The 24,982-nt window shown below is 30.7% G+C and overlaps 3 protein-coding genes across 3 annotated transcripts; all 3 read right to left on the bottom strand.

Moving 5' to 3' along the window:
- Nucleotides 1-7,024: 7,024 nt before the first annotated feature.
- On the bottom strand, nucleotides 7,025-7,411 carry LOC147401998 (S-protein homolog 1-like). Its single transcript, XM_086444466.1, has one exon. It carries the CDS (start codon nucleotides 7,409-7,411, stop codon nucleotides 7,025-7,027), a length of 387 nt encoding a protein of 128 aa, XP_086300592.1.
- A 6,687-nt stretch (nucleotides 7,412-14,098) lies between these two features.
- LOC147401997 (S-protein homolog 20-like) lies at nucleotides 14,099-14,521 on the bottom strand. Its single transcript, XM_086444465.1, has one exon. The coding sequence runs from the start codon at nucleotides 14,519-14,521 to the stop codon at nucleotides 14,099-14,101; it is 423 nt and encodes a 140-aa protein (XP_086300591.1).
- A 5,312-nt stretch (nucleotides 14,522-19,833) lies between these two features.
- LOC147401996 (S-protein homolog 6-like) lies at nucleotides 19,834-21,542 on the bottom strand. The gene is made up of 2 exons (XM_086444464.1): nucleotides 21,124-21,542; nucleotides 19,834-19,963 (listed from the first exon to the last, which is right to left on the bottom strand). Exons 1-2 carry the CDS (start codon nucleotides 21,522-21,524, stop codon nucleotides 19,834-19,836), a joined length of 531 nt encoding a protein of 176 aa, XP_086300590.1. The 5' UTR covers nucleotides 21,525-21,542.
- Nucleotides 21,543-24,982: the final 3,440 nt, after the last annotated feature.

Genomic DNA, 24,982 nt, shown 5'->3' with positions numbered 1-24,982 from the left:
TGTTGCGTTCTTCCCTTCTTCCAGAATATGAAGATGATGGTGTTATAGTTTCTTCTCCTTTAATACCCAAAGCAGTAGGTAAAGATTTGGCCATTAAACACATTAGAATAATGGATATACTTACAACCAAACATACATGGCAAAAACAGGTAATATGATAACTCTTTTCCCTTATTTGAGATATCCAAAGCAATAGATAAATATGGACAGAAGGAATCGACAAACAAAATTTAAGATGGGAAAATATGGTAATATAATTACTTTTTTTTTTCTGTTGGTTTATGTAATGAGAAATGTTTTCTTTAGCCTAACTTGGTAAGATTTCAATTTCTAACTCAAAGAGTCTTTGGGCCTAAACCCGAAACCCTAAACTAATTTGGCAAGAAAAGTGTTTTTCATTTTGAATCAAATGGATGACAAATCTTACAAAAGGTTGTCGGGCCCACTAATTTGGTAAGATTTCAATTTCTTACTAAAAGAGTCTTTGGGCCCTAAACCCCAAACCCTAAACTAATTTGGTAGGAAAAGTGTTTTTCATTTTGAATCAGATGGACAAGAAATCTTACAAAAGGTTGTTGGCCCACATGGATTATCACTCCTAGATTTCAAGGAAAAGTTCAGATTGAAAAAAGAAGTCTTTTTTGAGTTTGATCCAAGGTGTTGAAAATGAGAACACTCAAAATTAAAATTATAATTCAACAGTGAAAATTAACTTTTCTTTTTTTATAATTATTTTTCTAAGTTTTTAGAACTTCTCTCTATATCCTTGTGGCATTGGATCATGTTTTTGTATGCACATGATGACGCGGTCAGGAACTATCCTTACTATGTGAGTAAGGAAAGTGTTTTTATTTCCTTTTGGGTAATACTTCATGTTTGTGGTGTTTATTTGAGAGACCCTTACACTGTTTTTTAAACTTGTGGCATGCCCCTTGACCATGGTCTTTTGTGACATAAAAAATAAAATGATGGAAACACCCTTTCTCTAAAACCTCTTCCAAGCATCCACCTTCTCTACCTCTTTATCAATCTATTTAGCTTAAAAATCCGTTTACCCTACGAAAATGGATTGTGTTTAGCCCTTTGGTTTTATCATTTTCTTTTCATTAATTTTTTTCTTTGTTATTCATCATTGATTGAAATCTCAATTAATTTCCAATGATGTTAAAGGAGTCACAAATCTTCAACCTCTATGTTTAGAAGACAATATATGAATCATTTATCACCCTCAAGGATTTATCCCAAACATTACTTGGTACACGTGGGTGGAGGGGATTGTATGTGTCCTGAGGATTAATTAGGTAATCTAAGAGGCTCAGACACCTTTATTTCTAAAAAGAAAAAAAGACAGATCATAACTTCTACAACTTGAAAGAATCTTGATGCATGTATTCCTACAGAAAAATGTGAAGAAGAAGGTGTTACAATTTCTTCTCTTTTAATAGCCAAAGCAGAAGCAAAGAAAGGCATAAATTAAGATTATGAATCCACACGACTAACCCAAAATTCAAGATAAGAGGAAGAAAAATTTTCTCATCCAAAAGTCATTTAAAACTATAGAATATACACAATCCCAATGCATGATAAAGGAGATAATCTCAAAACTTTTTCCCTTGGTTTATGTTAGGAGTATCAATGGGTACCCATTTAACTAGAACCAAATGAAACCAAAAACCCTAGTTCTGGTTCCCTTTTTATTGGAACCGATTATGATCGAGCCTAAAATGATACAAAACTGATAGGAGCCGAAACATTTAGGTTCTATCTGATGGGTACCAATAGGCACCATAATCGATTTATTTTGTCATTTCCTTTTATATTATAAATGATTTAAGATTTTTTCCATTTTAAATTAATACATGTTATTTAAATCTCTTCAATTTTCATATAAAACTATGCATTGGAGCTTAAAATGAACCATTTCTTCTAAAGATCATTTCTTGTAAATAAGATACGTTTTAATTTTTGAATTTTTTTTATTAACTCATACCATTAGTAGAGCAAATTATAAATAAGTTGATGATTTTGTAGATAATATAGTATTTTTTTGAAAGGAAAAAAAAGGCTTAATAGTAATTTGAAATATTTTTTTTCTCATTCAATTATTGAGAATCAGAATTGATGAGTACTGGGCAATTCTGGTTCTAGTTTTGTTTGTTCTATAACCCGATTCAAAATTGACAAGAACCGAAATTGAACAAAATATAATGATTCCAATTTTAAGTACCTTAGGAATCGAACTGGAATTGACCCATTGACACCCCCTGGTTTATGTAACTAGAAATACATATATAATGTAGAGTCTAGACACAAATAAACTCATTTGAAGCTATGTCACCACAAAACCTTTATTTATTTATTTTTGCTTAGCAAGTGAAATCAATAATTTGTGATTAGTTGGTGAAAACTATTTTGAATCCAAGTTGTGGTATTAGCACTCACACACTTTAACCAACTTAGCAAATTAGCCCTTTGGATGAAGGATGTCAGAATGATACTTACTATATCACTGGTGAAAGCAAGAAAGCTGTTGAGAACTCCCCATTCCTTGAGAAGCTCAAGAAGAACGGGTATGAAGTACTTTACATGGTTGATGCTATTGATGAGTATGTTGTGGGTCAGTTGAAGGAATTTGAAGGAAAGAAGTTGGTTTATGCGACCAAAGAGGGATTGAAACTGGATGAGAAGAAAATGAGTGAAACCATGAAGGAGAAGGTTTTAGCAGTCGTTAATATGTATAAGATGTTTGTGAAAATAGTTGTTACAGCAATATCTTGATTAATTTTTTTCCTTTAATAATTTCAGAAAAAAACTTTTTTTAATGATCCAATTTTTTCATTTTATAAATTCAGATTTTTTTTTAATATTATAAATCAAGAAAAACGACTGTTAAAAGCAGTCATTTTACTGTCATTTTTTCCGACTATCAAAGACAGTCGTTTTTAAAAAACCACTCCTTTTAAAACGACTCATTTTGCGATTGTAAGAGCAGTCGTTTTTTTAAAAAACGATTGTCTTGGACAGTCGTTTTTGGCGCATTATGACGTAGTGGGTCTACATTCTAAATCACCTTTGATGGGGTTAGAAAGTTCAGTTTGTGAGGATTTTGTGAGGATGATCTTCTCATAATAGAGATCGTCCTCACAAAATCCTCACAAAAAATTAGCTCAATCAGAAACTTCTAAGCCATATTTTAAAAAATGATTACTTTTACATACGTTTTTACTTAGAATAATATTGAAGTGACCTTAGGCTGGAACCTCATATCGCTCTTCATGATGTGAAAGTGTATGAGAATCATATATGTCTTTCATTGAGATACGAGTGAAAAAGAATCTACGGTTCCTATCCACTTTCACGTGAAGAAGTGCAATATGAGGTCAATCCAGCATGACTCTTTTACTTATGTCCCTTGAATGCCCCCTCTTTAAAGAATAATGCTGCAATGACCTCAAGATTGACCTCACTTCACACTTTGTTGATGTGGAGGTGTGTATGGAACCATAGAAGCTTTTCATCGAGATACAGGTGAAAAGTGTCTGTGGGATGTGCGCACCTCCACATCAGCAAAGTGTGAATTGAGGTCAATCTTGAGGTCATTCCTGCATTATTCTTTTAAAATTCCTCGGCACTAACTTCCAACGTGGGGGGTCTATAAAGAGTGTTTTTTTTTTTTGGGTGATTTAGACACACTCATGTGTTTAGTAAATATTAGAGATGCCCCTACGTTTTGAAATTGATAACATGCTTCCATTGACCTCAGTCTTCTTAATAGATTAATGGAAAATGGCCAAATTGCACTCATCTTCAACATCTAGTAAAAAATCATTAATCTTTGAGTCGTGATGAATGCACGTGGTCTTGGTACACGGCTGATGTGACAAAGACACATAACCATAGATCGTTTTCATTGGGATACACAAGAAAAAGATGTGCGGTTCTGTGCACTTGCCATGTCAACTACGTACCAGGACTGCGTGCATTTTTCATTATTCTTAATCTTTTTCTTCTCTAAATCATTCATCTTCAACTTGTTAAAAATTTTAACACTCATATTGAACCTTAAGATTCTATCTACTTCAAACCTCAAGTAGAGATACGCTTTTTGTGGAAGTATGAAATTATAGGATTTTGGAAAGAAAAATCTAGGGTTTTGTACAATGATTAAGGAAATGTAGAAAATAGTGGACTGAAAATATGGTTGAATAGACTGAAATTAATTCACCATAAAAGTTGAAGTGCTTGTAGATGAATGATTTTGGAAAGAAAATAATGTAGAATTTTAGAAAATATAATCAAGGTTTGGATTTTATGTAAAGGATAATATTAACTTGAAACGAGAATTGAAGATAAGATTGAGTAGACTTAAAAAATATATACAATAGACATTAAAGAACTTGAAGATGATTGGTTTTAGAAAAAAAGTTAGGGGCTTTGGCTCGAAGTTGACAACGAGGGTATTTAAGTCCTAGAATTAAGCTTGAGGTCAATGGAAGCATGTGGCCGGTTTCAAAACATAGGGGTATCTTTAATATTCACTAAAATGTTAGAGGAGAAGTGGTTCCAGCCCCCACCTTTTACATTAAAACTAATATAGTTTGAGTCATTTAGACCCAAAAAAAAAAAAAAAGAGAAGAAAATTGCAACCCATAACCCTATAATCACGATAACTACCTTTTAAAATTACAAAACTATTCTTTTTTATTATGTAGTCTTTAAAGCCAGATTTACAAAGATTTTTTCAAAAAAAATTTTGGGGGCCTTAGGCAATGACTTCACTTGCCTTATGCTTGAGCCAGCCCTAGCAACTGGTTGATGAAGATGGGGATTTTGGTCGTTTTTTCTAGTTTTTCATCCACGAATAGACACGGGGATGTGTCATGAGCTTGGAAATTGAGCGTGGTGTCAGAAATTTGAACCAAACCTTGACATTTCAAAATTACCCTTTAACCCTTTGGGAAATCATTGGATGTTGCAATATTAATTCAAGGCAAAACAAATAATATCATTGGCATTTACTATTTTTACTAATAACATGGAACTGTTTAAAAAACAACTTATTTACCAAAAACACATTTTTATTGACTTTGTAAATAGTTTGGTACGTACTGTCCCAGCAAACATGATTTCATCCCAAAATATATCCCTCCAAGTTTTGAGGTTTTAATTTATTAGAAATATATCCCTAGGATTCCCAGGAGTTTCAATATAAAATGGCTGAATGAAACACTGGTCAATTTTTTCCAAACACCATATGTATTTGGCAAAGTCCTCTTAGATAAAAACATTACTATTATTTTTCCATTGTTTGTTTAAAGGTCTTAATCCTTGCTCGAGTTCTCAACACTGCAAGAAGTTTGAAGTCACCTTGTACTCAAATTAATCCCGCAACGATATTTTGTTATCCACCGAATTGCTAATTAGGATCTCATAATTACAAAACATCATAACACTCATTTAAACAATTTCAGTAATTATTTGCAATTATGATTAGACTCATATAAAATCTTAAACCCCAAAATTTCAGTAATTATTTGAGAGTTTCTATTAGCACCCCAACTTTGACTTATTTTGAACCATTCACTTATTTTCTTTATTTTTAATTGGGGTGTAATAAGTAAAAGTCAGGGCTTCAATAGAAGCTATCTTAAATAATACCTAGGGGGTTAAATTATCATAATATTTATTATTTTAAGAAGACTAATGATTTTTGTACTCAACCTGATTGCTGGACTCAAAAAGTCACTGATGTGTCATGCACAAAATCATAGATTCTTTCGCTCGGGATACAGAATGGTAGGTCGGTTGTGTATCCCTAGGGAGAGAATCTACGGTTCTTTGCCCATCCCACATTGGTGAGTTTTGAGTCCCCTGTCAGGTCTTTCAAGAATTATCCATGACATATCTATGCAAACAAGCATTTAGTACTATTAGATTATTATTTTATTAGCAAGTGTAATACCGAATTAATTAATGAATCATATTTTTGTCCACCCCCCTCCCCCCATCAATTTGAAGTTTCATGAGCCTAACAATTCTATTTTGAGTTTGTGCTTGGGATATTTATGAAAAAGTGATCAACTTTTGACGAATTTACAATTCCTGCTCACTGTTCATTTTAATTACCAAAACATGAATGATCACGAATCCAGAGGTTTTAAAATGACAATTTTGCAAGTTTAAAGTGACTAATTGGTAATTTTAAAGTGATAATTTTGCAAGTTTAAAATGACAATTTTAAAGTGACTAACCGTTGAATTTGTTACTGTTCTGGAATTTTTTAACAAAAACATGATAATTAAAGTTTTGGTAATTAAAATGAACAGTTAGCCAAAATAGTAAATAACTCATTTTCAGCTCACGAAATGGTAATTCACCCTTGTGTTTTAGCTAGCATATATGTTCTTGCCTTTTTATTGAGAGGCCATATTGTTATGGGAGATGTTTTTTTTACCTGCATGCACTGTTGAGAGGTCATAATATTATATAGCTTAAATTCGATTACTGGTGAGAATTAAGTTCTAGCATCCAAAGAAAACACCCAAATTAAATATGACAGACTAAATTAAGATACCTCCAAATTCGTTCCAACTTTTATGGGATTTAAAACCATGAACCCAAATTGATGAAAATTGTAACAGGCACCAAAACAATGGAATGACAAATTTGGGGGTCAATGAGTGGCGAGGACCAGGAGGTTATAAGGAGAGAGGCAAGGCAATGAGTGTCCGATGTGGGACTAAACTCAACATGCCCCTGCAAGTGTGAACTGGGTGACGTGGAGGAGAGAAAGGCCCGCTCTGATATCACGATAAATTTGGGGGTCTAGCTCAAAACCAGTTGGCAATGAGTGGAAAGGCCGAGAGTTTATAAAGAGAGGCAATCTGATGTGGGACTAAACTCAACAGGAAATACAACCAACAAAAATAAATCTACTAGCATTTATTTATAATAATCATCCAAGAACACAACCTTGAACATTATTACGAAGCTTAAACTAACTAGGAGAAGCATCATCACCATATCACCAGTGATACACCTTCACAAATTCGTCATCATAGTTGTTAGTGTAATAAATGCCATCTTGCCTTGCTTTCCAATAATTATTACGTCCCCTAAAGTGTTGGGCATCAAACACAACAAAAGATTTACGAGCCCATGACCATTCCATGTAGCACCAGAAAAGAGTAGACTCCAAGAAGTTGATGTGGAAACTCCAATTGAAATTATAGGTGTATGGGAGGTAATGCCAACCCAGATCGTCGTCTCTGGATTTGCAATGGACTTTCAGTGTCACGTGAGGGGCCAAGTCATTGGTAACAAAGACATGGTATTTGCCCACAACAACAGAAGACTTACACAAAGCCAATGCCAAGACAAGTAAGAGAACATAACTGTTGAAAGAACCCATTGTTGTGTTCTTCCAGAATATGAAGATAATGGTGTCATAGTTTCTTCTCCTTTAATACCCAAAGCAATAGGTAAAGATTTAATTGGCCATTAAACACATTAGAATAATGGATATACTTACAACCAAACATACATGGTAAAAACAGGTAATATGATAACTCTTTTTTTCCTTATTTGAGATATATCCAAAGCAATAATAAATATGGACAGAGGGAGCCGACAAACAAAATTTAAGAAGATGGGAAAATATGGTAATATAATTACTTTTTTTTTCTCTGTTGGTTTATGTAATGACAAATGTTTTCTTTAGCCTAACTTGGTAAGATTTCAATTTCTAACTAAAAGAGTCTTTGGGCCTAAACCCGAAACCCTAAACTAATTTGGTAAGAAAAGTGTTTTTCATTTTGAATCGGATGGATGAGAAATCTTACAAAAGGTTGTTGGCCCACTAATTTGGTAAGATTTCAATTTCTTACTAAAAGAGTCTTTGGGCCCTAAACTAATTTGGTAAGAAAAGTGTTTTTCATTTTGAATCAGATGGATGAGAAATCTTACAAAAGGTTGTTGGCCCACATGGATTATCACTTCTAGATTTCAAGGAAAAGTTCAGATTAAAAAAAGAAGAAAGAAATGGGGGCACTCAAAATTAAAATTATAATTCAACAGTGAAAATTAACTTTTCTTTTTTTTATAATTATTTTTCAAAGTTTTTAGAACTTCTCTCTATATCCTTGTGGCATTGGATCATGTTTTTTTACGCATATGGTGACGCGGTCAGGGAACTATCCTTGTTATGTGAGTAAGGAAAGTGTTTTTATTTCCTTTTGGGTAATTTTGACATACTACTTCATGTTTGTGGTGTTTATTTGAGATACCCTTGGACTGTTTTTTAAACTTGTGGCATGCCCCTTGACCATGGTCTTTTGTGACATAAAAAATAAAATGATGGAAACACCCTTTCTCTAAAACCTCTTCCAAGCATCCACCTTCTCTACCTCTTTATCAATCTATTTAGCTTAAAAGTTTGTTTACCCTTAGCCCTCTGATTTTATCATTTTCTTTTCATTAATTTATTTCTTTGTTATTCATCATTGACTGAAATCTCAATTAATTTCCAATGATGTTAAAGGAGTCACAAATCTTCAACCTCTATGTTTAGAAGACAATATATGAAAAATAAATAAAAAAAATGGGAAAAAGATTAAATCAAGGGTTTTTTGGCAACTGGTTGATGAAGATGGGGATTAATTTCAGTCATTTTAGGTAGTCTCTCATCAATGACTAGAGATATCTCATGAGCTTGAAAATTGAGGGTGGTGTCAAAAATATGCACCAAAACTCAAGGGATGTTTCAAACCTTTTGCCTTGAATTAATATTGTGTACATCCAAATTACCATCCTATTAATTCAAGGCAAAACAAATAATGTAACAATTTCTTCACTGGATGTACCAACTCATGGATGAGAGATCCCAAATTACCATCACAGTGCACATATGTTCTTAAACAAATTTCAAAATTCTATTATATAAAAAATCAAAAACACTCAAAGGTCATGCCAACACTTCATAACTTAACCAACGAGTGCTTGGCAGTGGCTAAGGCATCACTCAAAAAAGGGAAAGGTCCTGAGTTCAAACCCTTTCATTGGCCACCCTCAGGGATTTATCCCAAACATTACTTGGTGCATGCGGAGAGAGGGGATTGCATGTGTCCTGAAGATTAGTTGGGTACTCTAAGAGGCCTAGACACCTCTATTTCCAAAAAAAAGAAAAAGAAAGAAATAGTAATTTGAAATATTTTTTTTCTCATTCAATTATTGAGAATCAGAATTGATGAGTACTGGGCAATTCCGGTTCCAGTTCTGTTTGTTCTATAACCCGATCCAAAATTGACAAGAGCCGAAACCGACCAAAATATAATGATTCTGATTTTAAATACCTTAGGAATTGAACTAGAACTGACCCATTGACACTCCTAGTTTATGTAAGTTGAAATATGTATACAATGTAGAGTCTAGTCACAAATAAACTTAGCGTATGTTTGATTGCATGGAAAGTCACTTTCCATGGAATTTGAAATTCATGAAAAATTAGCAGTGGAAAATAGGTAGGGTTGAAAAATCAAATTCCATTGTTTGATTTCACTTGGATAAAATCATGAAAAAAATATGAGAAAAAAAAGAAGAGGAGAAGGAGGAAAAAGATGAGAGGAGGGGGAGAGGAAGAAGAAGATGACGAGGAAGAGGAAAGGGGGAGGATGTGACGACGGTAGCGGCGGCGGCGGCGACGGAGGTAAGTGAGGAAGATGGGGAGAAAACGTGGTGGTGGTGGCAGAGAAGGTGAGGGATGGAGAAGAAGGAGAAGAAGGAGAAGAAGAGAGAAAGAGAGAGAGAGAGAGAGAGAAGAGAGAGAGAGAGAGAGAGGAGAGAGAGAGAGAGAGAGAGAGAGAAGGTGGTCGGCGACGGTGACGGGGACGACGGCGACGACGATGACGACGACAGCGAAGTTAGTGTAATGGTGGTGGTGGTGGTAGTGGTGGTGATAGGGAAGAATTGAAGATGAAAAATATAGGTGGATTTCATTTTCCCACCCATATGGGTGGGAAAGTGAAATCCATAATTTAGTGGACTTTTTGAATGGGGTGGAAAATGAATTTCCATACCCTTAGTAAAAATAAACTCATTTGAAGCTATGTCACCACACAACCTTTATTTATTTATTTATTTTTGCTAAGCAAGTGAGATCAATAATTAGTGATTAGTTGGTGAAAACGTATTTTGAATCCAAGTCATGGTATCAGCACTCACACACTTTAACCAACTAAGTAAACTGGCACCTTGTGGATATATCCACATGGTAAAACAGATAATCTAATAACTTTATTTATCCTTGGTTTATATAACCAAAAAGATCTTCTTGCTCATAGTTTTAATAATATAGAGAAATTTACCAACTCATGGATGAGAGATCTCCAAATTACCATCATATATAGTACACAATATTCCAGGATATTTACCAAGTTACAATTTTTTTAAACTGTTGTAGTAAATATATATTTTTTTAAAACAATAAGATAGTAGGGAAAAAATCGGTACTTCACCAAATTAATATCATGGGCATTTACTATTTTTTTACTAGTGGCTATTCAACTGTTTAAAAAACAACTTATTGACAAAAACACTTTTTTATTTTGTAAATGTTAGAGTATTAGGCTATGTTGTATTGTATTAGGGTGTTTCAAGTAGTGCTGAATCATTATCTTAACTTAGGTGCTGTTTGTTAAACTGAACAAATAAGTGCTGAATGCTTATAATTGCTGAAACTGTATAAGCGCTGAATTTAAGTGCTGAAATTGTTGTTTGTTTACCGATCTGAATTGTGCTGAACTGATTTAAATTAAGTGCTGTAATCACATAAATTTGTTTGTTACTTAATGCTGAAAACTAGTAAATTGACTATATTACCCTTTTCAACAATTGTATGTTTAAGGAGAAATTATTAATAAAATTCAAAAATAAAAATTATTTATTAAAAAAATACTAAATTTAATGAAATTCGTTTTGGGAATCTAGCCGAACAAATTCTCTCTCCTCCACATCATTTAAAAAGTAAATTTTAAAATTTTTTAATTCAAATTAAAAAATAATATTAATTCAAATTAAAAAGAGAGAATATTAAATATAAATATTTCGTTAAATATTAAATATTCCAAAAAAATAAAAAGGAAAGAGGAAATTTCTCTCTCCTCTTTTATTTTTTTGAAATATTTAATATTTAATATTATTTAAATGTGTGGAGGAGAGAGAAAATTTCGGCCCTTTAAGGGTCAAAATTTTCTCTCTTTAATTTGAATTAATATTATTATTTTTTAATTTAAATTAATATTATTTAATTTGAATTAATATTATTTTAATTTGAAATAATATTATTTTTTAATTTAAATTAATATTATTTAATTTGAATTAATATTATTATTTTTATTTGAATTAATTTATTATTTTTATTTGAATTATATTATTATTTAATTTGAATTAATATTATTTTTTAATTTAAATTATTATTATTTAATTTGAATTAATATTATTATTTTTATTTGAATTAATATTATTATTTAATTTGAATTAATATTATTATTTAATTTGAATTAATATTATTATTTTTATTTGAATTAATATTATTATTTAATTTGAATTAATATATTATTTAATTTGAATTAATATTATTATTTTTATTGAATTAATATTATTATTTTATTTGAATTAATATTATTATTTAATTTGAATAAATATTTTTATTTTATTTGAATTAATATTATTATTTAATTTGAATTAATATATTATTTTTATTTGAATTAATATTATTATTTAATTTGAATTAATATTATTATTTTTATTTGAATTAATATTATTATTTAATTTGAATTAATATTATTATTTTTTATTTGTATTAATATTATTATTTAATTTGAATTAATATTATTATTTAATTTAAATTAATATTATTATTTTTATTTGAATTAATATTATTATTAATTTGAATTAATATTATTTAAATACGTAGATGAGAGAGAAAATAAGAGAGATAATATTGGTGTGAGTTGCCTTATTAATTTGTGGGGTGCTTATAATATTATCCATAGGACATAAGAGGTAATATCATTTCAAGTATAAGGGTATACTTGTCCGTGTTGAAAAAGACCGGTGCTTATTGCTTCAGCAAAAAAATTAAGTGATCCAATTTCACTTAATGCTTTTCACTTATTTTTCAGCAATAAGTGCTGAAAATGTGGAGTAAACAAACGTGCTGATTGCTGAAGCTGAATTGCATTCAGCATTAAGTGCTGAAATCAGCGGTAAACAAACACCCCCTTAGTTAGGATAAGATCACGGAATTAGTTATGCTGTAATATATTAAACTGCATGGAGATGCACCGAATCATTTTGATTTGTAGTTAGGGTGGTTACTTAACCCTATGTAACTACTTGTATCAAATTTCTATTTAATAAGAGTTAAAACCTAAGATCAGATTGATCTGGGTTTTCAATTCATATTAAACTTTACATGGTATCAGAGCATTGCTCTTGGGAGGAAACTTACGATCTTACCCGTGTCCATTTCCGATGGTGGCACTGTGACCATCACGGGACATACTTCTTTTACTAATTTATTTTATCTTTTATTATTCCTTTCATGTCTTATTAGCATTATATCAAACAAATTACTTCCATATTTGCTCAGATCTGTTCATCACATATTTTGGTACACTCATCCAATAATATTCAAGTTTTGAGGTTTTAATTTATAGAAATATATCCCTAGGTTTTCTAGGAGTTTCAATATAAAATGGGCGAATGAAACACATGTCCATTTTTTTTATCAAACACCTTATTTATTTGGCTAAGTCCTCTTCGATAAAAAAATTTATTATTATTATTTTTTCCAAGATTTGTTTAGTGGTCCCTAATTCTTACTTGAATTCTCAACACTTTAAGAAGTTTGAAGTCACCTCATTTTCAACTCTAGGTTTCAGATGATGAATAAAAACATCAGAATTTTTAGGAAAACAAAAAAAATCAAGGTTTCTTCTCAAGTAGTTGAAGTTAAGAGGTATTTTGGTCATTTTATTGGTCTCTCAAAGAGGATATTGTTGTCAAGGGGATTTGTCATCGCTTATAAAATCCATGAGTATCCAAATTATGCACCCCTTTATCAATTTTTTATTTTATTTTATACTTTTAAAGAAAACCTAGGGTTTAATTTATCATATTAGTTATTATTTTATGGATTATTTCTGAAATCTCTTATACAAACAAGCATTTAGTTTTAGATTATTTTTTTATGTGCAAGTATAATGAAGAATTAATGAATCATTTTGTCCTACCCACCCAAATAAAAAAAAATGGTGTCCTATTTTAGGTTTTGTGTTATAGCTTGCATGTTTTTGCCTTCTTGTTTAGAGGTTATATTGTTATGGTGGATGTTTCTTTTCTTTTTTTCCCTAAATGTACTGGTATATACATTTGAAGTAAAAAATTTAGTAAGGATTAGGTAGGGAATAAATGATTTCCATAATATTAATTATGCTTCACATATTAAAGTTTTGTTGTGATATTGATTCACAACAACTTTAGAGGAATTTTCTTTAAAGACCTTGTTTCTAATTTGTAAATTGGAAATTTTGGAGCATTTGGTGTTGTGAGCTTTATATACTTTTTTAGTTTCGATAAGTCTTGGCAAAGATAAAGGTTTCGTATATCACTTCTCCTTAATGGAATATATAACAATAGGAACCAAGAGATTCACTATGTGAAAATATGGGTAAATTCGACACGACTCTTTTTAACACTACATAAAAAAAAGGCCTAAATTCGACGGACCTTGACATCAAATTTCCCTCGATCCTTTTCACGTAGTGATTGATGCGGATGTAATGGTATAATTATTGTTAATTTGGTGGATAAAGTGCATGTTCTGTTTGTTTTGATTAATGAGAGAGACAACAAGTCTCAAAATTATGAAAGGCAATATTATGAACATTGGAGAAGAAGTTAAAACAAAATCAAATCTCCTAATTCAAATTCATCATGGATCTCTAGTTAGGCCTACTACTTTATACCTAGATTGACAAAGAATATTATTATACTGCTAACTAGTAATATTAAGTTATCGGCACCGTGCATTACAAGCTTAACCCGCATACCAGTAATACTCCCTTTCATACTCTTTACTCCTCGAGTTGTAGAAATACAACCCATCTTTCTTTGCCTTCCAAATACAGATATGATGGTCACACCTACCCTTATCTCTATCCGTAACAAACACATCAAAATGGCCCCATCGATAACCCAATTGCGATCCCTCCCAATTCATGTCACAGTAGAAAAGTGTGGTACTCCAGAAGTTGATATTGAATTTCCAAGTGAAATTAGAGCCGTACGAGAGCAAATGCTCCCCCAGATCGTCGTTTTTGGACTTACAATGGATTTTCAGATTCAAGTTTGGGCCCAAGTCATTGATAATGTAGACATGATATTTGCCAAGAACAACAGAAGACTCACATAAAGCCAATGCCAAAGCAAGTAAGAGAGCATAATTATTGAAGGAACCCATTTTGTTTTCTTGCAAGAAGGTGTTACTGTTACTTCTCCTTTAATAACCAAAGCCGAAGCTAAAAGTGGCAAAAATTTAAATTTAAAATCTATGGATTTACTTAATCTAGCAAAAAAAGGCAATATATTTTAGGAAACTTCATATATTATATGTAATTAATCAATGAGTCCGGATTTTATGCACCCAAGGTGGAGGATTGAAACCCTCCTCCCACAGTTCAATACATGCCATGTACGCCATAATCGAAGGAATTAATCCCTAAAATATCTCTTTTTTAAAATTTCCTTGAATTGTGGCTTACGTGGAATGTAATGAGGTGTGGGAGGAGGACTTCAAACCTCCACCCTGGTGCATACGATCTGGAATCTTAATCAATTTGTTTAGTAAACAATCAATTAAGAGACATTTGTCCTAAATTATCTTATTTTATTTTTGGAAAAAGATGATAAGAATATGGTTTAGATAAAATCTACTCTTAAGGGAATTTTTTTTAAATAATTGACAACTTTCATTTATTAAAAAAATCACATCTTTTAATTTTATTCAAACAAAATCTTTCTTCCAAAATCATGTTAAAAAAAACCGCTGGTTCAATCCACGATTCCTTTGGATTTTTCTATTTGTTTTGTATCGGACCGACATTTTAACAAAATCTGGTAGGACCAGTTGGATTACCAGTTTACTAGTGTAGTTTTCAAAACATTGTTATACCAAATTCCTTCGGGGGCATTTGGTTCTAATTGCGGAATTTGATTCCCGATTCTTATTATGGATTATAGAAATTAATTTTTAGAATCCAAAATCTTTTTCGGCGAACATTGTTTCTGAACATTGATTTTATGAAAAACTTCTAATTACACATCTTGAGGTGTAAGATGAGAGTAAAAATATTTACCCTAAAGATTGAAGACAATGGGATTAGACAGAAAAACATGAAGGGTTCTTGGCAAGAGGTTGAAGATGAGAGCATATAGATCATCGCCCATTTGTTTCAAAGAAAATTCCATGATCAAGAGGATATGGTGGATTTGTAATGTTTATATACTACTACTATTATGATGATGATGTAAGATATATTTAAAGAGGATTGTGTAAAATCAGGTGAAAGGACTAGAGAACCATTTTTGATTCTTCAATTTTTGTTGTTTCTAATTATGAAAAATATCAGCCATTTAACCCATAAAAAAGCAAATAACTTATCTACATTTTTATAAACTTTGTAAACAAATTGAAATGTATACCATCCTGGTAAATAAGATGAATTGACCATATGTTTTCGTAACTCACGCTCAAAACAATCACTCGGCTCAAGATTTACTAAAGTTGATATGAAATGGCACGAAAACCAAGGAAGAAAATAAATTAGGATTCATTTATAATCATCCAAATGTACATTTTCGTGTGTTTTCAATTAGATGATCTTGTTTCATTTAAGAATAGAAGATGCTAGCTTGCTAATTTCGATTAAAGTCAGTTAGTATTTATAACACTTTCTGGGTTTAAAACCTTACTTCACCCACTAATTACGAATCACTAATTAATCTTGTTTAATCCCAGATAAAGAACAAAATATATAAGAAGAGGGTGCTCAATCTCATAAATCCAAGGGAATCTATAATAGATCTCATTAATCTCAAAATCAGAGTACACAAGGAGCAATATCCTAATTTAAATTAATATCGAAACCCTAATTAGGTCTAGTACTGCGTAACCTAAGACATAATATACATGATCATACTCCTAACTAAACTAGTAGTATTTTCGAGGTGTAGTTAAATATAATTTAAGAACTATATTTGAAAAAACTTTAGAAGATAGTCATGCCAAATCATGATTGTTAAAAATAAATATGTTTTTTTTATATTTATTTAGTGTTGGTTGAAATATAACTAATCTAAATTGATTTGAACAGCAATTTGAAAATTACATAAAGTTTGTTGTGTTTTTTTGATGAAGTGAAAAATAAGTGAAGTGAATCTATTGTTAGTTGTCATTTCATATTGATTGGAATTTGTTTTTTCTTTATTGGCTCTCTTTTTCAAATATTTTGTAAAACCTAACATTGTTCTGTAATGATTTTTGAAGGAAATTTGAAACCTATGAATAAGAGTCTTTTCTCCCCTCATTTTTCATTCCTAGACTCTCTCCTTGAGAGTCTCGAATGGCTATTTGTTTATATGAGAAAAATAAAATAATTTTTGATCATTTATAATAGTTTTTGGGCCCACAAGATGCCTAACTGGTTCTCGGTCCTGAATGGGTTCTTAGTGGTTTCAAATGGTGCCTATTGGATTTCAGTGTAAAGGGTGCCTCCCAATGGTCATTCCCATGAGATTTTCAAACGAATGACACTTTCAATGAGTTTCATACCATATTGGGTTCCGTTATCCATTTTCTAACGGATGTGACTTTTAAGAATGTTCTCTATATATAGAGATCAATTTTGTAAATAAAAAAAAATATTAGAAAAATTTAAGGGACAATGACCACAAGGATTTATTTTTTGAAAATATGTACTAAAAAATCCCTTCTAAAAAAATATGGATATTTAGTACCCAATTTATCAAATATTAGTTTAAAAAAGATTTTTGAAGTGAAAATACCATAATTACTTTTTTTTTTTTAATGATTTTTGACGTTTAAAGAAACATGCTTATTTGAGAATATTTGAGCCACTCCTATGTTTTATAATTAATGACATGCCCCTTAAGTATGGTCATTTCTTATAGATCAAATATAATAATCTTTAAATCACATAGATGATGATAACTACACCAATGATGATAATGATGGAGATGAGTATGATCATCATCAAACTGATTTGATCTATGTATACTAGATTTATTAAAATATATAAATAATTTTAAATAATTAAAACATAATTTAAAAACTCGACTTGAATATTCATTGAATTGATTCAACTTAAAAATAAGCAAGTTGACACAAATGAGTCAAATAAAATTATATTGAATTTAATTTTTAATAAATAAAATATTTATTTTTTATTTTTCACAGAAATATTAATAACTAAATAAATTGGTCAAGTTTTTATTTGATTTCCTATATTTTAGATCAAATGCTTTGTAAAGCAGTGAAAAGGGTATTTCAAGTATTTTTCTTTAAAAAATCTTTAATAGACTAATATTTTATTAAGTGAAACTTAAATGGTTTGTATATATTCTTTACTTGGAGACTATTCGGTCAATATTCTCAATAAAGAGTCTTTCAAAGTCGTTCTCCAAAAATTTAATCAATTTTCCTAATTTTCTTCTCTTTCTTTGAACTGTTTTCTATTTTCTTCAAAAGAGCATTCGTGTATTAAGAAATCTTATATGACAAATTCTTTTTAAGTTACTGCAAACTTTGAGAGAACGTACAGTTTGTGATTAAATTAGACTATGTTGTATCCTGAAGAAAAGTTTCTAAAAATCCAATTGCATCTTCGTTTAAACGAGATGGTGGTGTTTGTTGTCTATAAGACAATGTAGAAAATTATGTGCCTCAGTACAATTTTTAATCCTTTTTTTTTCCACTGCATTTAAATTCAATAGATGTCTATGTGTCTAGTCGATGGGAACCAATTGCAACAACGTCTCGAAGGAGGGAGAGGGTACCTTACTTCTACTATTCAATTCAGTCTGTCATAGAAAATGGAGAAGTGGGTAGCTAACAACACCTTATTTTTGGGAAACCACACATCCCTCATCAAAAACCTCTTAGATTGTTTTTATATATACATTTTCACCAATACCCCCTATTGATTTGGACAATTACTCAAGGGATAATGCCTGTGAAGGACTCTTTATTGTGAATATATACCGAATAGTCCCCTAATAAAAAATACATATCATCTAAGTCCCACTTAATAAAATATTAATCTATTAATGATCTTTTAAAGAAAAATTCTTGAAATACCCTTTTAACAACTTTACAAAGTGGGTTATTTAAAAATATACCAAATCAAATAAATAAATTTGACTAATTTATTTGGTTATTAATATTTTAATGTATATATATATATTAATTTATTAAAAGGTATTCATAAATTCAATATAATTTTATTCGTCTCATTTATATTAACTTGTTAATTTTTTAGTTGAATCAATTCGATAAACATTCAAATCAAGTTCTAAAATTAAGTTTTAATTATTTAAAATTATTCATATATTATAATAAATCTAATATGCATAGATCAACTCAATTTTATAATGATGATTACCAAACTCATCTCCATCATCATCATTATCTACGTGAGTTAACGGTTACTAGTTTTGGGAAAAGAAAACAAGGATTCTTTCTTGTTTAAGTCTTTTTCTCATTGTTTTTATGAGAGATGACTGTAATCAAGGGGCATGTCATTAATTTTAAAAGAGAGAAGTACCTCAAATATTGTCAAACAAACAAACCTAAAAAATTCATTGAAAGGGTAATTACAACATTTTGGCTTCAAAAATCTTTTATAGACTAATATTTTATAAAACGAGTATTAAAGAGTCCATATTTTTTTAAAAGGGATTTTTTGGTACATATTTTCAAAAAATAGGTCTTTGTGATCATTGTCCCATTACTGAACCCAAATTTTGAAAAAATAATCATAAACAGACTCGAAAAATCTATCGTTTGTGCACATGCCACATCAGGGAGTGAATTGAGTTGCTTTTTTTTGAGTCAGTTTATCATGACTCTTTTGTAAATGAGAAATGTTAAATAGACATTGTTTTTCGCGCACGCCCTGGACACCTTAAGAGGGGTTGGCTCACAGCCCAACAAACATTTGACATGTGGTGCAATCATTAGCAATAAAGAGAGCTTCTCTCTCGTGCTTCGCTGCCTACATATTTATTCTTTTAGATTTCAAATCTTAAAAAAGGGTTGTTGGGCCCACATTGATTATCACATTGACAATCCAACAACACAGCCTTTTAGATTTCATGAAAATATTCATATTAAAAAAAAAAAAATTTAAAAATATTTTTTTGCAAGCTTGATCAAAGGTGTTGAAAATTTACGGCTACTGAGCACCCAAATTTAAAGACAAAATTCAACAGTGAAAAATAACTACTTAAATTTTTTTTGTTTTTTTGAAATTCATATAATTTTGTCTTTTGCAACTCCATTGCATCGGATCATGTTTTTGAATGTCACAAGATGATCAAATCAGAAAATTTACTTTTTTTACTATGGACAGGAGAGAGAAAAGGGCATTGGCCAAAAGCAGCGTCCATTTAGTAGAAATATTGAGCTTTTATTCATTTAAATTACTAAATATAGTGGGGTGAACTATGATGGTAAAAGCGATCAACATTACAATCTTAATTATTACTGGCATACCAATAATACTGCAACTCATATTCTCCACTCGTCATGTTGCGGAAATATAACCCATGTTTCATTGCTCTCCAATAACAATTTCTATTGTCATTGCCGCACCTCTCGTCATCTCTATAGGAATCAAACACTACAAAATGTCCCCAACGATTTTTCCAACTCATGTCACAGTAGAAAAGAGTAGTACCCCAGACGTTCATCTTGAAACTCCAATGGAAATCATTGCCAATTTTGAGTGAATGCTTACCCAGATCACCCTCTTTGGATTGGCCATGGATTTTCAGAATCAAGTCATCTCCCAAGCATTGATGATGTGGACTCTGTATTTATCTAGAATACCAGAAGACACACACAAAGGCAATGCCAAGACAAGCAAGTAAACATATATAACTGTTGGAATTACCCATGTTGTATGCTAGCTCTTGCAGAATATGAAGATGGTGTTACTATTTCTTCTCCTTTAATTGGCAATAAAACGTGGTAGACAATCTAGGCACAAGGATAAGATTTACTTAGTCAGAAATTAATTTAATTAAAGCTGTGGATGTACACAAACTAAATATTACATGGAAAAAATAGACAATCTGCACATTTTCCTTATTTGTATATATTAAATTAGATATCCTTTGGTATATTTAAGTTCCAATCTTTTCTTGTTGGTAGTATAATACTTTCCTTCAAGTTAATTTCGTGGTGTTTTAGTTTTTCCGTGCAGTTGGGATTGAGGGGGTGAAAGTGGAAAGATGATAAAGTTGGAGGGGTATTTTTTAAAAGAGGAAGGATAGAAAAAGTAATAACAAGTAAAACTTATTAGCGCGATACAAGGTTTATATTGTATAAATCTTGAGACAAAGAGTATGAGATCCACTCTGATGTTTTAATTTTTATTATATAGATATTCTAGAAAAGAAGAGAGTCGTTCATTTAATGATTACAGTCTTATCTGATAGATAAACACTAAACTACCTTTGGATCTCTCACCCAAAGTAAAAAAAATCCTCCCCCCACCCCTCAATCTCTAGGATTAAAAAATAAAAATGTTCAGAATTTAATATATCTCATTAATCTCCAAATCAAATTACACCAAAAAAATCTATTTATTCCAAATATCAACTATTATTTCACATTAAACAACTCTCCTGGTTCAAATACATAGAGAAATAAAAACCCAACCAGGTCTACTACTGCATAACCTAATACCCTACATAATAATTCTCACACTCACAGTAAACGAAAATAGTAATATTTTTATTTAGTTGCCTAACATCTTTCAGTTTGGTCCCCATGGATACACAAGCTCTAATTTTTTCTCGAACTCGTTGTAGAAATACAACCCTTCTTTCTTCGCACTCCATATACAGTCGGTGCACTTCCACCCATCTCTTTCAGCTTCAAACACAACAGGATGGACATGAAGTGCTCCCCATGACATGTTACAAAAGAAAAGTGTGGTGCCCCAAAAGTTGATCTTGAAACTAAAATCGAAATGAGCACCATTCGAAAGAGAATGATAGCCTAGATCGTCGTTCTTCGATTTGCAATTCAAATTCAGAGTCTCATGTTCTCCCAACTCATTGATGATGTGAACATGTTTTCGATCAAGAATCCTCGAAGTCACACACAAAGGCAATACCAAGACAAGTAAGAGGACGTAACTGTAGTTTAAAGAACCCATTGTTGTGTTCTTGATGAATGTGAAGATGGTGTATCACTATTTCTTCTTCTCCTTTAATAGCCAAAAAAAACAAAAAAAAAAAAAAGAAGCTAAATAAGGCAGGAAAGCTATGGATATGAATTCACACAACCTAAAATGGAAGAAAAAAAAAATACGGATAATCTGGACACATGGAAGAAAGATTTTTCTTTTTAGCAAAAAATAATAATTTAAAGCTATATATATAAACAATCTAAATACATGGCAAATCTAGATTATCTCATAACTTTTTTACTTGATTTGTTTAGGCAGAAAATGGCAAATAACCTAGCATGATCTAAATAATTGGAAAAATAGTTATGAAACCAATTTTTTTCTTGATTTATATAAGTAATTTTATTTTTTATTTAAATATTTAATATATGAAATGTGTATTTTTTACATTAAAAAATAACATTTAAAAAATGCTTAGATGTATTAAATGATAAAATAAAATTTAAAAATTGCTAAAAGTAAAATCTGTGATTTTAAATGATAATATACGCATTTATATATTAAATCTATTTAAATGACATTTTTATTTAGGTTTACTACCTAAATTACAAAATGTTAAAAAAATACACTTAAAATGATAAAATAATTTTTAAAAATTCTAAAAATAAACACTAAGAAAAATATTTAAAATAAATTATTTTTATTATTTTTAAATTAAACTAAAAATAATTGAAAATACCAACTTCTACGTTTAAAAAAAAAAAACATTAATCTGTGATTTAAATGATAATATGTTCGTTCATATATTAAATCTATTTAAATGATTTTTCTTCTTAGATTTGCTACCTAAATTAAAAAATTATTAAAAATAAATTACACTTTAAAAATGATAAAATAACGTTTTAAAAATGCTAAAATAAATATTATTAATAATATTTTTTTTAAATTCTAAAATAAAATTAATTTATTATTATTTGCCTAGTTGTCAAACACCAAGCTTTGAAGGAAAAATATTTTACATGGTGATTTGCTTGCAATCAAATTCGTCATTGATGGGTATGCTGAATTTGAGCCCACGATCTCAAAATTGTTTTGCAATGTTTCAAACAAATTGAACTACGGGCGAAGCCCTTTAATTGATTTATTTAATAGTCTCTAATCCTTGCCCAAATATAAGAAGTTGGAGTCAACGCATCTTCAACCTAGAATTAAAAAGAAATCCTGGAATTTTTAGAAAAGAGTTGAAGTGCAGGGTTAGCTTTGTCATTTTAAGATGAATATGTGTGAATTAAGGCAGTGATCATAAAAAATGCTGACCGATATGTCAAAAGTACTCTTTTGTAAAATAAAAATAAAAAAGGAAATTACCTTTTTATCCATATCTATATCTATCTTTTCTTTTTCTTTTTTTCTTTTTTTCTTTTTTTTTTTAACATGGTGATCCTTGTGGTAATGGGCCAGCCTAGTTTGGTCCATCGGGCTTTCTATTTCATCAAATACTCATCTATTTTTCACATTCAAAAAAAAAAAAAAGTTGTCAATCTTAATGGGTACCTGACAGATACCTGATGCGTATCGAGTATTTGTAGGGTCGATTCTGATTCCAAAGATCTCATATGCAGAACAAAAACTAATAAGAATGAAAACCTATGTTTTATTTAGGCTCTAATTTTGGGCATATGTGGAATTGAATTGAAAAATCCCATTAACACCATTAGACTAATTAACCATATTAATTCATTTATGAATGTGGATCTCAATCTTCCATCTAATCCCTACATCTCTCATGCAAACAAGTTTTTTGTGTAAGATTATTATTTTAGGAAGGTAATTTTACTGTATATTGTAGAGTCCCATATTGGATCTTGAGTCTTTATTAAATTATAGACTGATGATTTTCTGACACCCCCATTCTAACATACACCGTTGTCATAAAATCGTAAATCATTTGCCTTGGGATATATAGAATCATAAATGTTTGTCTTTTTTGTCTCGTGGAAAATGATTTACGGTTCTGTGATGGGGCGTATGTCGGTGGGGGCATCAGTTTACCATGACTTTATACTATTGTCTACAATAAATTTCACAAAATCTACTTCGAAATTCGTGAAATAAGATCACAAATGATTTTATTGATTTTGATGAAAATGAGAGTACGAATCTCAGTATTTACCTCTGATTAACAGTCAAGTACAAAAATAATGGTAACACATGTATAGCTTTATTCTCTGCGAGCTTCGCACGTGATCGACTGAGAATGTTGCTTTAACAATGACATTGTTTCTGTTTGATTTTCTATAGAGGATTTTGTAGATTTTTCTTCTTTCCGAGCTTTGTGTTTTATAAGCTAAGAATGATTTCTTAACTTCTGAAAAATAACTTTTGAACTTGATATTTTGTATAGGTTTGTGTGGATTTTCTTCTCTCATAGTTTCGCACTCTAAAGAAGGACTTTTCAACTCGATTTTCTATAGAGATTTGTATAGATTTTCTTCTTTCCAGGTTTCGCATTTTGTTGGTTGAGAATGATTTGTTGACTTCTATAGAAAGGTTTTTGAACTTGATCTTTTCTTGAATCAGAATTCAAATATCTTTTGAATAACTTTGCTTTATCTCTGAAGGAGGGATTAAAATATTCTTCTTCTCTAAAGGGAAAGCTTCTGTCTTTTAAGAAAAAGTGATCCTCCTCCCCCTCAAATGAAGGAGGCTTTTATATTTATAAACTTAAAAATAATTTAGCTTTCCAACTATACTCTAACATAAAGAGATTTAATTGGTTTGTTTAAATGTTAAACTTGTCCAAATTCAATTTTAAGAATCCTATGGATTGTTGGTAGGCTTAAACTCATTCATTTGAGTGTAAGGCCCAATATTTAATGTGGATCACTTGACTTTATTTAGATCATGGGCTTTATATGCGAAAATCCAAATCATAATCATATAGGGCCCATATAAATAATGGATTCTATTTAGATGTGTAAGTACATTTTTAGATCTAAGGACTTTCAATTGATTTGTAAAAATTTATTAGGACTACCTCAAAATTTTGATGCCCTTACACCCACTCTTGTTTCCTTTTTCAATTGAGTAATGATTTTCTAATACCCAGCAATCCCTAATCCCCAACATACGCCCCTTGATGTGACATGAATTAGAACCAAAAAACTTTTTCTTGGGATACACAACTACACATATTTATGGGGATGTGCAATTGTGTATCCCGAGAAAATATATGTGGTTCTAGCCCATGCCACATCAAGGCTGTATGTCAAAGGGGGCGTCAGAAAATCACAATTCTTTTAAATTTTTTAGGGAGGAATTTTTTTTTGTTAAAAGTTAGAACAAGATCCCTTTGACTTCGCTCTTGCATGAGAGACTATCATCAAATGACCAAAACACCTTAAATGTGTTCTGGAGGGTGCTTTTTGGAGTGGGGCGTGTGTGCGTAAATTACACCTTTTGATTTGGGTAAGGAAAATGTTGAA

This window comes from Akebia trifoliata, chromosome 5, assembly GCF_017979445.1.
Source record: "Akebia trifoliata isolate Shusen 1 chromosome 5, ASM1797944v1, whole genome shotgun sequence".
In the NCBI taxonomy this organism is placed as follows: Eukaryota; Viridiplantae; Streptophyta; class Magnoliopsida; order Ranunculales; family Lardizabalaceae; genus Akebia; species Akebia trifoliata.
Note: the sequence above shows the minus strand (reverse complement) of the source record. Positions and strands in the feature narration are given on the sequence as shown.